This window comes from Vigna unguiculata, chromosome 2 (genome assembly GCF_037176805.1).
Source record: "Vigna unguiculata cultivar grain cowpea cultivar isolate G323 ecotype 2 chromosome 2, ASM3717680v1, whole genome shotgun sequence".
Classification (NCBI taxonomy): Eukaryota; Viridiplantae; Streptophyta; class Magnoliopsida; order Fabales; family Fabaceae; genus Vigna; species Vigna unguiculata.
The window spans coordinates 34822019-34835311 of NC_140793.1; the positions used below are offsets into that span (position 1 = coordinate 34822019).

General features: G+C 32.9%; 2 protein-coding genes across 2 annotated transcripts; one reads left to right on the forward strand and one right to left on the reverse strand.

Moving 5' to 3' along the window:
• The first annotated feature begins 2535 nt into the window (after positions 1 to 2535).
• Positions 2536 to 6831, forward strand: LOC114173374 (Double Clp-N motif protein). The gene is made up of 5 exons (XM_028057717.1): positions 2536 to 2791; positions 2884 to 2922; positions 3015 to 3124; positions 5162 to 5341; positions 6539 to 6831. The coding sequence occupies exons 1-5, from the start codon at positions 2580 to 2582 to the stop codon at positions 6694 to 6696; spliced, it is 699 nt and encodes a 232-aa protein (XP_027913518.1). The 5' UTR covers positions 2536 to 2579; the 3' UTR covers positions 6697 to 6831.
• Positions 6832 to 6934: 103 nt separating this feature from the next.
• Positions 6935 to 8868, reverse strand: LOC114173373 (MATE efflux family protein). Its single transcript, XM_028057716.2, has one exon. It carries the CDS (start codon positions 8671 to 8673, stop codon positions 7141 to 7143), a length of 1533 nt encoding a protein of 510 aa, XP_027913517.1. The 5' UTR covers positions 8674 to 8868; the 3' UTR covers positions 6935 to 7140.
• Between the last annotated feature and the right edge of the window lie 4425 nt (positions 8869 to 13293).

Genomic DNA, 13293 nt, shown 5'->3' on the forward strand with positions numbered 1-13293 from the left:
ACATTGCTTAATGTGAATCTAAATTAGTACAGTAGTTACTCGGATATAAACAAGGTTAAACTACAGATATTTATGTCAAGAGTTTTAACATAATAAGTAACATCATTGTTCTGAATAAACAATACAAGTATAAGAAGCTTCTCTGAAAACTACTTACAAGAACTTTTGAGTTGTTTTATGGAGAGTTTATTTGTTTGTTTGTTTTATAGTTGAGTATAACTTTAAATCTTGTGGACAGGTATTATGTTTGTTTTTCCTATATTTATATATTTTTTGTTTTGCTTTTGATAAATATTTTTAATGTGAGATTCTCCATGCTCTCCTAAACAAGGTTTTAAAATGTCTTCATTTATTACTTTATTTGTTTTAATGGATGGTTTTTTACAGTAAACAAATCATTATATACCTTAAACGTAATAGTATTAAATAAGAACGTAAAATAATATTGGAATAACTTTTGTTTGTTTTAAAACATTAGAGTTTTAAAACTTTTCATTATTTTTTTCTACTTTTGTAACAGCACTTTTTTGAACAAGATACAGTTTTTATTTGAAAAGAGTTTCTAAAAATCCAATTAAACAACTTATATTTCGAAGAGTGTCTTTAATCTGTAAAAGAATGAGATTGGATAAACAATTTGCTCTTTTATTTTGGAACTCTTATTTTTAGCTTTAATATAAAAAGGTGGCTTTCAAGTAAAAAAAAAAAACAAAAGCTGGCCTAAACACTACTAAAGTGGATAAACCTGCATTTAAATAGGTTAAGTATGATTAATTTTTAGTTTGCACAAAAATGAGGTTAAAGAAGTCAACCATAAATGAAAGGCCCTATACTTAAGTGTGTAAGTGGGTTTTGAAGAGTGACAAAAAATATATAGAATAAGAAGAAGTGTTGAATTAGATAAGGGGACCCATAACCATGCTATAGGAAGTTGTTGTCACAGTGCATTAGGAAATGGACCAAACCATTTAAGTACAATAGTGGGGGCGTTTATTGAAACAGCCACGAAGGTGGCAACGGCAACAAGAGATGTACCAAACAGCAAATAAAAATAAAATAGGAAGCCACACTACACTGGTGTTATTGTAAGTACAACTCAGTTAGGCCCATAAAACTTCTCTATTGTGGAACCATTATTGTTTCTTGGATTGTTGTATATTTTCTTTCTTAATTTTTTAGTTGTTTGTGTATTATGAACCGTAATTTGTGCAATTTCGGAAAATATGTTACTAAATAATGATAAATATTATTCTGAGATCTCAAAGTGTGTTGAGATGAGATAATATGGTTAGGATGAATAATTATATTTGAAGAATTGTCATTTTTAAAATTTTTATTACGATTTTGTTTTTAAAATACGTTTTTTAGAGTCGTAAGAAAAAGGTGTTCTAGATCATTAGAAGAGTAAAATATATTTAAATTATGAGAAATTATTTTTGACAAAAAAAAACATTTTGACAAACTTAACAAACTTTCTAAAAATGGAATTAAAATATATAAAACTTTTATTTTTCAATTAAAATAAAGTAATAAAATAATTTTTTTACCTAAATACAAAAACTTTGTTAAAAAAACATTGTCGACCTATCGTAACTTTTGTTGAACTTCACTCTTAAATCATCTCTTAGAATCGATCACCACATTTTGAAATATTGTATATTTAAAATAAAATATATAAGAAACTCGAAGAAAAAATTATATTTAAATTGTTTTTGAACTCAACTCTCAAAATTAATGAGAACAATTTTTGTTTTAAAATTAACTCCATTCAATTTATGCTAAAAAGTTTATGTTGATTAAAGATAATTAAGTTAAATTCTTAATTACTTAAATGTCATATTTATACCATTATAAAATGAACTATGATTCATACTTTTTTTTTCCAAACAATGGTCTATGAATTGGGACATATTATTTATATTTTAATTAGTAAAAATTCATGCACTACACACGTGTATTTACTTTTGGTTTATTATTTTAGTGAAAATTGAAATGAATTTTTATTAAAAAATTTATACCAATTTAGTATCTAATATTGTAGAAATGCATGAATCTAATAATTTTAATAATATTTTAAAATTTATTTAACGTTTCAAATGTGTTTTCTTGCTAACATTGAAGTGAAAAGAAGATATAAACAGTGTAAACAACTTAAATGTTATTATCAAACACGTTTAAAATATTAAATAAACTTAACAAAATTTGATTAAAATATTAGATGCATAAATTTCTAAAATTATATACTTTTTTTTTATACGCATTCGGATTTGTGTAAATATAATATAGATATTCTGGGAAATGGAAAATATTTTAGAAAAAACTTTAGGTAATGTAATATGAAGTAAATTTATAAGATGAGATGTATGCGAGACTAATTTCGAATTTACCTGTTAAAAGATGTCCAGCCCAGAACCCTTTAGAGGCCCTATACCCAACTGTTGCTTTTCATTCGGGGTAATTGCTTCCTGCACCTCACAATTTCGCGGCCCAAAATATCACGTCAACATACGACGGCGTATGTTTCTTCTGCTTAAAATAGCTTTATCCAGTCCCAAGCTCTGGCATTAATTTCTTCTCCCATGGCTTGTGCGCACTACTACCATTGCGCCGCGAGTCTGATATTCCGGTCCGACGCTCGAGCTCGTTTGGGTCATACTTTGACGCTAGAGAGTCCTCAAAGCTCGTGGCTTGGAACTGAACTTAGGGTTTCACCATGCACTCTCAATCTCAGAAATTACGTGTCTGTTACCCGACGCCGGCCCCTAACCGCCACCGTTAGCCTCCCCACAGAGTAAGTTTTTTTTTTTTTTTTTCAGTTCCCAATTCGGAATTGATTTGCCTCGTTTTGGGTTTTAAGTTTAAATTGTGATTTTCTGATCACAGAAAACCAGAACGTGCTTCTCCAGGTCAAAAATTTCCCAAGTGAGTAGTATCGTCCACGTGCTTTCCACTCTACTTCAATTCCTCGTTTGGTTGTCATTATTTCATTGCTGATTTTCTTTGGTGAAAGCAAGATGGTCTTCCAAGGCTATAAAATCGTTTGCAATGTCTGAATTGGAGGCTAGGAAACTTAAGTATCCTACTACCGGAACTGAAGCTCTTCTCATGGGGGTTCTCATCGAGGGTAACTAACTCATTTGCTACATTGCAAGTTTTCTATCTTTGTGTTAGTTTTTCAATTTTGTGGAATTGATTTTAGAAGGATTTATTTTGGAAGAATTGAGATTACGAAGATTTGTTTGTGTTTTGGGAAGTGATATTTTAACTTAACACACTTTTGATGGGAGCTTACTCACAACAATGCGGATTCGGGATTGATATAATAGATATTGGTTTCCTGTTAAGTTTTTGTGTAATCTCGTGTTATTGAATTCAAATGCAGACGTTTGGCCTTATAGCCATACAACCGAAAAACGAAAAAACAGACTCAGCACCCACTTACTCTATGCATAGTGGTTTCCTAAAAAATCCTACATAATAGGTCACAGCTGACCACATTATTTAAACAAAAAAATGCATTTAATAAAAAAACAGAAACATAACGTCTAATTGCTAACAACCACTATGGTTCCATGGGACATCTCTTGTCTTGAAGGGAGGAAAATTGAATTTTTGAAGAGCCCTCGTTAGGCCGTCTGTTCTCTGTTCTTAACTTGACTCACATTCCACTGGAAAATAACAAATTCAGTCCTTTAAAATTAAATTCAGCTTCAAATAGTTCACGACTGATTAGGAATGATTTGTACGCAGTATTTAGTCTGACTGATTTGTAACTCAGATATTGCTTCCACCTCTTGAACCAACTTCTGTTTTTTCTACCACCTCTAGTAGTGTTTGAATCCATATTTTGTTCAGCAATTTGAGAACAATCCAAGCACAGCAGGCAGACAACAACCCAAGCACACACCCACAGTCAAAGAACAACATCCATATAGCTCCCAACCAAACAAGAAACAATAAACTAAGAACCGACGGAGGCCACTCAGGTAAGTGAGAAATGTCATAAAACAAAACGGAGAGGATGTGTTTCCAATTGCTCATTGTTTCATAAAGGGGATTACCGAGTCTGGTTTTTGCGAAAGGGAAACCCCACACAGCTTAGCGACTTTGTTTTGCCGCTATTAGAACTAGGTCACCATAAGAAAACATGCAAGACTTGTAAAATATTGACACTTGGGGCAGTTCAGGAGGGAAATAGCAATATACTCCCTTTGCGATCTCAGGTCCAAGTTTGCTCATTGACCTGTGTGAAACTTTTAGGATCGTGAGTTTGCCAGGTAACATGTGATTTTTTGGAACATTGATATCAACTATAGGACAGTCTATTTTTTCAAAAACTTCATTTTGATGATGTGCAACATATGCGTATATGTTGTATTCCAAGATTAGTGAAATATTGTGTGAAGGGCCCAAACTCACCTCACACGTCTAGTTTGAAGGGCTTTGATTTTCGTAAGTAGCGCCTTAAATTGCTTGAAGATAAATAATTATTTGGATTATTTTTGATAAAATATGTCCACGTATATTTGTTATATACATCTAGGGAAGAAATGTGATTAGAGTGTCCTGAAGAGCACTTATTGGCACTCCTTAGACAACAACTAAAACTCACTGGGACCATCAAACTGTCAACCCACTTTGTTTGTTTGACTAGAACTCGCATACAGAGAGCTCTTCTTACAAATAATTCAAGACAAGAAAAGCTTTGTTATTCCATTGGGACAAATGGACATTTTCACGCAACATAACGTGTACATTTTTGAGTTATTGTGAGGTGAAGATTGTTAATTTTTCTACATTTTATTAAGAACGATTGAGCATCTTAAATAGGCAATTTACAAACTTGGAAAACTCCAAATAGATAGGACCAATATCTTCAACACATGATAGTAACAGACCACTGAATCTGTAGACTAAAACAGAAAAGTAATAGATAGCAACAGCATGAACTGCGACTTGTATTGCACCAATCCTGAACTCCAGGCCACTAACAGCTGATTCAATTTTTTGAGTTGTCTGTTAACAAAAATGTGTGCCTTTATTATATTTGGGATGCTTTTAATTGATTATTTGATTAAGTGTGTTCCGTGTGTTATTACATTTCTTCAAGATCTGAACATAGAAGTTTAAGCATTATTCGTAACCTATCTGTGGGCTTTAGGTACTAATCTAGCTGCCAAGTTTTTGCGAGCCAATGGAATTACACTTCTCAAGGTTCAAGATGAAACAGTGAAGTTACTTGGAAAAGGTGATTTGTTTTTCTTCAGTCCGGAGCATCCTCCACTGACCGATGAGGCTCAGAGAGCTCTTGATTGGGCTGTTGATCGAAAAATAAAATCTGGTTGGTTATTTTCATTTTTCTCATTTACTATTGTTTATCACCAATTGCAGGAGTGTGGAGAACTGGTTTCAATGCTTATAGTACTTTGTGCATTAATGCTTTGGCTAGTGATTTAAATTCTCCCTGATTGTGTTTTTACTCTCTTCTCTAACTCTAAATTAAAACATTAAATAACACGAAAACACATAAAGTATGACAGAAATTTTGTATAGAGTGATGTCGTTTGGGGTTCATCTTCTACTAAGTAACGGGCCAATTTAGTTACTAAACATGGAATGATGGAACACAAAGTTTGTATCTTGTATTTGAACTTATGACAGAAAGATATTATTTTGTAATGAATTCCAATCGAAAATTTCTAAGCAAATATAATAACCTGTATGGAATTTACACATTTATCTGTAATCCTGCCAAATTAAATAAATGTGGTTGAAGTTGAGGATGCCAGGTACTATGTTGCTAAGACCCTGGTTCTTATTCCCATGTCTCTACTTACTTATTTCTGGTTGCTTAACATTTGGTTTACAAGATCTTGTGTTATCTGGGTGTGCTAATCACTTCTTGTTAGGTCCTGAAGCTTTTCTTCTAGCAAAAACAATTGTCAAACCTACATTCAGGTTGATGATGGTTAGTTAGTTAATGACATTCGTTCATATTTTAACAATAAAAAACACTAAATTCTGCTTTTGAAAATTATATTGGTATACAATAAAATATTGAACTAGAAGTCCAAGATAAAGAACCTCTGAGGCAATTAGCAAAGTCTATTGTAAATATAGAGTTGTCTGATGGAGTTTGAAACATTTATTTAAGAGTTGATAGCATGTTGGTTCTATAGCAAAGCAGAAGAGCCATTTGTCCTTTCCGAAGACATTTCTTTGTCATTATATTTCCTGCTACTGAAAAGATGATCTTTGTTTCTGAGAATGTTTTCGTAATGACCCTTTGTGACATTCCCCTGTTTAATTATTATTTGATAAAGATTTATTGGTAGGAAAGTCGCAATTGGTTTTGTTTGGTGGGACAAACTTGTTCTCAATATTTAGCCACTTTCAAATTATACATTATCCCATAAGCTCCTGGCGTTGTATTTTATTCATCCACTTTGTGCATATTATGTTTTTCAAAGGGTGATTGGTTCCTATCAAATGTTCTACGCTCTAGGCAAAGAAATGAATCCTTTTACGTGACTTGCAGGCGATGGCGGGGAATTGACCACAGCGCACATACTTCTTGGTGTCTGGTCCGAAGTGGGCTCTCCTGGTCACAAAATTCTGTCCACCCTCGGCTTTAATGATGAAAAAGCTGGAGAGCTTGAGTCCTTAATTTCTAAACCTGGATGTATGGATGATTGATGAATGTCTGCGGGCAAGAGTTTTTGCTTTAATTTTACATCTATCATTGATACCATTGTTTGTACAATCATTATATGAACAGGCTGTTCAGTTGTGCCTACTGATTTGGAATGCATAAAACCTACTATTTTCGGATGTGAAGTGTCCTTCCTCTCAGACAAAAATAAAAAAAGGAAACAGAAAGAAAGAAATAAACACCCACGCACGCAAAAGTAAAGCAGGAGAAAGGGACATAAAATGACAGGTAAATGATATGGGTTGCTTTAAAGGGATTTTCAAGAAAGTCCTTGAGCACTGAATCACAAAAATGGGGGATGACACGACAAGCAACTGAGATATTGTATGTAGAGCCTCCATGTCTTTTTCGTTTTGGCCCGGTGTTTGGAGATACGTATGAACATGGTTAGATGAAGATGATAATAATTTCTAATTACTTTAATACACTTATACTTTTTCACGGGCGTCTATTCGTTTTTCTGCGTCATATTTGGGAAGTTCCTTAACCTGCTCGTTGCTTGTCAGTGTTTGTGCCTTGGCAGCTTCTTCCACCCAGTTTAACCGTGCAATGAATACCAATAACAACGTCAAACAGGTAACTATACCAACAAGAAGCCCAATGAAGAGTCCAACAAGCCCAAGACGGAGCTTGAAGGCAAAAACAATACCAAGTGGCAAGGCCAGGAAATAAAATCCACCTAGATTCGCATACGCCCCCAACCAAGGTCGTGCTGTTCCTCGAACTATGCCTCCACAAACTGCCAACGGAAAATTAAACACTTCCACCACAGCCATCAGCAACATTGTCTTACTCACTCCCTTTATAATTCCCCTATCATGGCTAAACAGTGGCCCCCAAATTCCCCTGGCAGCCACCATCAGTAAACTGCCTATGCAACCAGAGATAAAACCCAATGTCAGAGACACATACGCTGATCGGTAAGCAAGAGCAGCTTGGTTAGCGCCAAGCTCATTCGAGACACGGGTGGAAACACACGTGGCCAGCGACAGCATCACTGAGAAAAGCAAATAGTCGAAGTTTAGCACAATGGCCAAAACTCCCACGGCTTGCTTAGCATTCGTGAGGTGGCCAGTAAGCAAAACTAGAATCTCATAGCACCACCATTCAAGGCACGTGTTGAGGCAGCATGATCCACAAAGCTTCACCAGCCGAATCCAATCCTCCACGCTCTGATCCCACCATCCTCCTTCCTTCCACATGCTTCCCTTTTTGTTCTCAATAATTAAAACGTAAATGGCAAGCAGAACCACGACAATAAGATCAGTAATCCATACCGCCATGGCGACTCCTCTGAGGCCCATGGTCTTTGAGAGCACTATGTTAACGGGTATGTGGAAAGCCAGTGCCACAGCCGAACTAAACATGGTGGGAAGAGTTATGCTCTGAGAGCTCAAATAGGCCTTCAAGGGACAAAAGAGCGAGGCAACAAACAAGTCGGGTATGAGAAAGGAAGCATAGGTCCCGGCAACAATGGAGATGTCTTGCTGTTGGCCAAAATGAATGAAAATTTTGTCAACATTAAGCCACAAGAAAGTGATGGGAAGCGATACCAATAACAACAGTATGATTGTCATGAGAAGGGTCTTGTGAAGAAGCCTGAAGTTTTTGGCACCATGAGCCTGGCCACATATGGGTTCCATGGCACCGCATATACCATTGAGAACAGAGAAGCCAGTGACATTAGCGAAAGTGAAGCCGAGAGCTCCACCTGCTAAACTCAGCTCCCCGAGACGGCCTAAAAAAGCTGTTGTGATGGCTGTCTTGGCAAACCAAGCCAAATTCATGGCCATCATTGGAAGGGCTATTCCTCGTTGAACTCTTAGCTCTGAGATCACCATCTTCACTGAATTGGCTGTATAGTTTTGGGCTTGTAGTGGAGGAGGAGGAAGAGGTGACAAGGGTTGGTTGGTTTCATCGTTTAAGCTTAGGTTGTCTCCTACTTTACCTGTTCCTGACATTGTTGCTGTGCTCTTTCCCTTTGTACCTGGGATAGGTTGAATGCAGGAGTTTGTTAGTTTTAGATTTTCTAAGCGGAACAGAGGAGTGGTAATATGCTTTTCTCAAGTGCCAATAAAGGAAGCGGTTGGTGGAAGATTTATAGTGCGTGCGTGAGCCATATGCCTAAGACCATATAACGCACTTCAGTTACTACAAGAACCAAGATTCCTCTCAACTTTCACAGCAATATTTGCAATAACACGTTTTCTTCAACTCATTTGCATTTAGGCAAAACCCTTTTATGCAGTATCTCTGGGCTATGCTGTTTTTTTATTCAAATTAAAACATTACCAGAAATTATTATATTACTGTAACTGCAACATAAACAATAGCTAAATATATTTTATTGCTAAATTATATGATAAGTTATTCAAAAACGTAGTATTTTCAAAACTGTTTTAAAATTTAAATGAGATTTTGTTTCTACCCACAAACCAAGCGGATAAATTCTAAAGTGCGAAAATAAAAAATCCCTTCACCGTCTTATGCTTATGCCACTCGATTCGCTGATAAGAGAACCTTCCTCACATACTGTAAACAAATGTTCTTTTCAACCAAAAATATAAGAAAATATATTCTTTCTTTAATAAACTCGGTGGTAAATATTCCCTTCCCAGGTTCATCTTTCCACGTGCACATTCAAAATACTTATATTATTATGACATTTTGTTATACTATGTCTTTTTTCTTTTAATTTCAATTACACCAATTATCACGCGCACATGAGTTTGTTTAATTTTAAAAATTAAATGTATTAAAAAAGTTATTGTAAACAAGTGATTTTTACAAATTTATGATATCTTCTTTTCCCTATCTCTCCCTGATACACAAAAACTTCTGTAAAGGTAACGTACACATCTCTCTTCGAATAGTCACATGATTTAATGGTATATAAATTGAAAACACTTATATACTGTTATTAAAAAAATAGTTATATATATCATGGAATTTTTTATTTTTTTTATTTATACACTTTTTGAACCCTGCATGCATGCAGATATGCGACAACTGCAACCAATATTAGGTATATTGGAGAATATATAATCTTAGAAAGTTGAAGAATTAATGAAGAATAAAAGCCGGTTTCAATCCACAATGTATACATTGATTCGGGGTGATAATTAAATTCCGTCGGTTTAGGATGAAACTTGAAAGTGATATTCATGTCTTTGGCATTTTGAGTGCATGCATGAGCGAGAATCAATGAAATGCTACGAGGATATTTTAACATGCAAAAGAAGTGTTTGTAGGTACTAGGAGGATATAGTTCCAACATTAATGCTAAAGAATCTTGGGAGTTTTTAACCAAGAAGTGCTACTTTAACTGATAAATATCATTAATAGAATTTGTGATATACCAGTGAGCATAAGGAAAAAGAGAACCGAAAGGTGGAATCATATACTTAAGGGTTGAATCTTTTTTTTTTTTATTGTTGAAAATCTTCTCCACTCCTTTCCCATTCACGATGCTGTAAAGTGGTTAGTAGTGGGATGAAGGGTTGGTCCTAATGTAGAACAAAAGCTTACCAAACCCAATCATTCAACTTGTCTCTTCCACTGTCACTAATTATTTCGTTTTCAATCATGTTCTTCTTGAACCATATATTTATGTATGTATATATGGCAATGAGAAACTTCAATGTCATGTAAATGAAGTTAAATGTAATTGTATTTGTACATTACTTACGTGTAGATTTGATTCGAATAAGTTGCTCATTTTAAAATAAAATAAATGATTAATTTAAGCTTTTGAAATATTTTAATTTCATTTAAGCCATATTATATTATTTTTATTATAAAATATATGTTGAATAATTTGATAATCATATAAGAAATATAAGAAAGCACTAAATTATTGTTATTTTTTATTTTCTTTTTATATATTGAGTTTGAATTTGATTAATGTTCTTTCTCTTCGTTGTATTAGAATATGGGTCACTTAGAAATTTAAATAAAACTCTACAAATTTTAAAGTTTGGGTTAGATGTTTCTTAATTTTAAGGATAAATATGAGAATGATAACGTTGGAGATACAATTATAAAAATTATGTTCAATGTTTGTCCCTTTTGACGAGAGTTGAAAGCTGAATATAGGTGTAAAGAGGTTGCAAAAAATGGTATGCGAAAGATTGTTAGAAAAAGAATAACTATCAATTTATATGTAAGAATAATGAGAAGAAGCTAATGCGAGTTGATAATAGGTGAGAGAGATGGAAGAAAAAGAAGAAATAATTGTAATTGGCATGATGATAAGATAATTAAGTGACAATGATAAAAGGGAAAAAATAACAAGGCAAAAATAAAACGGATGTTTAGAAAGTTGAAATTATTGATAGAAAAAGGTATATAAGGAGTTGTCTTGAAGTGGGTTTGTTTAATATATAAAAATAAAAAATTGGTGGAGTGGAAATTGATGTGTACCTCTTTACTTTGTCATAAAGGGGTAAGGGTTATTATCCATTAATGGTTATGGAGCTGGCTAAGAAGAAAAGATGGGAAGGTAGTGTAAGTAATATATTCTATTATTTTGTTTCAATTATGAACATATATATTGCTACAATTCTCTCATATATCTTTGTTCGTAGGATTCTTAATCTGTTAATAATTGGAGCATGGAAATATCTTTTTTACAAAAAAATTTCGGTTTCATAACATTTTAATCACTGAATAGGATCCTTCTATATTGTCCTATTCTTACGTTAGGATCGAACGTTTATCATTAGACTAAAAGCTATAGTCATTAGTCAGGGTACAACTATTTTTACTTAAGAGTATAACACAAGCTTAAGTGTCACAATTTATTTGATTGTGATCCAATTCACTTAATCTCTATCACGGGACAATTAATATCACTAGAATAATTATCAGTGGGCCAAAAAATCAGCTGGTTAACACTCAAATTACGATACAACCACTCTTGCTACCACTAAGGCAAAAGAAGCACAGTTCTGAATATCTACGAGAAAGTGTTTGGGTTAAAAAAAATGGTTAGATATTATGTGGCCAAAAATTAACAATAGTTAGTAGTTACCAAAGTCAATCGTGGGGTGAAGTTTATCCATTAAATCATTGATTATTCATAGGATTTGAAATGATAATCTAGAAATTAGTTTTCTAAACCAATTGGGTTTACTGTTTAATTATGATAGGAATCTAGTCAGCGGTGAGTTTCAATTAGTGCTACACTTGTTTTATTTTTGTGTTCCAAAGCCACTCGTGTTTAGGGTTTGATCTAGGAATAAGAGCCTAAGATTCACAACTACTCTAAGAATATCTCACACTGTATAATGTCAGCTCAAAGGGATACTTCTACCGATTAGATAACTTCTCTTTTATTCGCTCGTTAAATAAGTGGTTGAAAAAAAAATTCTAACTTCCATCTCAATTTAGATTTTTTATTGAATTTTTGTTGTACTTTCATCTTCTGAGTATTTAACTATGGAAGGTAAGATAGTTTCATTTTTGGACATAATATAACAAGTTTTGTCTTCTAATTAATTTAAGGTGAATATTGATGGTGCAATTAGGGATTATCCTGATTTGGATTCATGTACTGGTATTTTTAAAGGAAATCGGGATAAATATATAAATAATTTTTCCGCTTTGTTAGGGGTATAAACTCCTATTTATGTTGAATTTATGGGTCATTTATACCTTGAAGCATGCTTTGAGGATGACTTTCAAAAGTTTTTGTTTAAAATTGATTCTTCTTTAATATGTCGTGGTATTTTGAATAAACGAGTGGTTTTTTGGAGTTTTAAAAGAAGATGACGTCAATAGTTGTAATTTTGTAAGCATATGAGTTCAATTTTATTCCTATTTTCTTGTGAAGGAAATAATTGAGTTGATAAGTTAGCTAATTTAGCTTTAATTCATATAGGACAATATAAATGGTTTAATGCTTTACATTCATGTATTTATTTAGATTTTGTTCATATAGCTGTAATTTTTATCATGTGTTTGGTGTGGTCTCCTATATTTTTAAATTCTTTTATTTTATTTTTTTAATGAATTTTCATGTGATATTAAATGATTCAAAACTTTGGAATATCAACATGACTGAGATATCAATGCTCATAATAATGTGTAAGATAACCTTATTTGAATACAAATATTTGGCATTTAACATTATTTATATAATTCTCTCTTTCTCTGTTATTAGTTATATAATTATTTTAAAAAGTTTTGCGTTTTTTATCGTTTAATTTTGACTAAACGTTTTGTATTTATAGTTTTTATTGGTCGCAATAAACAAAATATCAAATATACACTCAATAAACATACATTTTATTTGTCATGATTATGATAATGACGTTTATAAATTGTGTGATTCAAATATTTATATATGTAATTGATTAATAATATCTTACTGATATTTTAGGAAACGCAGACATTAAAGTAAGACAACGAAATATTAATTCAATTTAATTATTCAAAATTTAATAAAGCTGATATAATTTATGAAAAGTAAAATATAACGGTTACATTGATTTTTTTTTTTACAATGAACTCATTAATAACAATTTTGTTTCTAACAAGTATATAACGGTCTGCTACTTCCTGCACCCCATTTATTTCTT

Coding starts and splice junctions, on each gene's coding strand:
- LOC114173374 (XM_028057717.1), top strand. CDS start 2,580: ATGGCTTGTGCGCACTACTACCATTGCGCCGCGAGTCTGATATTCCGG. Junction 2,792..2,883: donor ACCGTTAGCCTCCCCACAGA/GTAAGTTTTTTT, acceptor TTCTGATCACAG/AAAACCAGAACGTGCTTCTC. Junction 2,923..3,014: donor CCAGGTCAAAAATTTCCCAA/GTGAGTAGTATC, acceptor GGTGAAAGCAAG/ATGGTCTTCCAAGGCTATAA.
- LOC114173373 (XM_028057716.2), bottom strand. CDS start 8,673: ATGTCAGGAACAGGTAAAGTAGGAGACAACCTAAGCTTAAACGATGAA.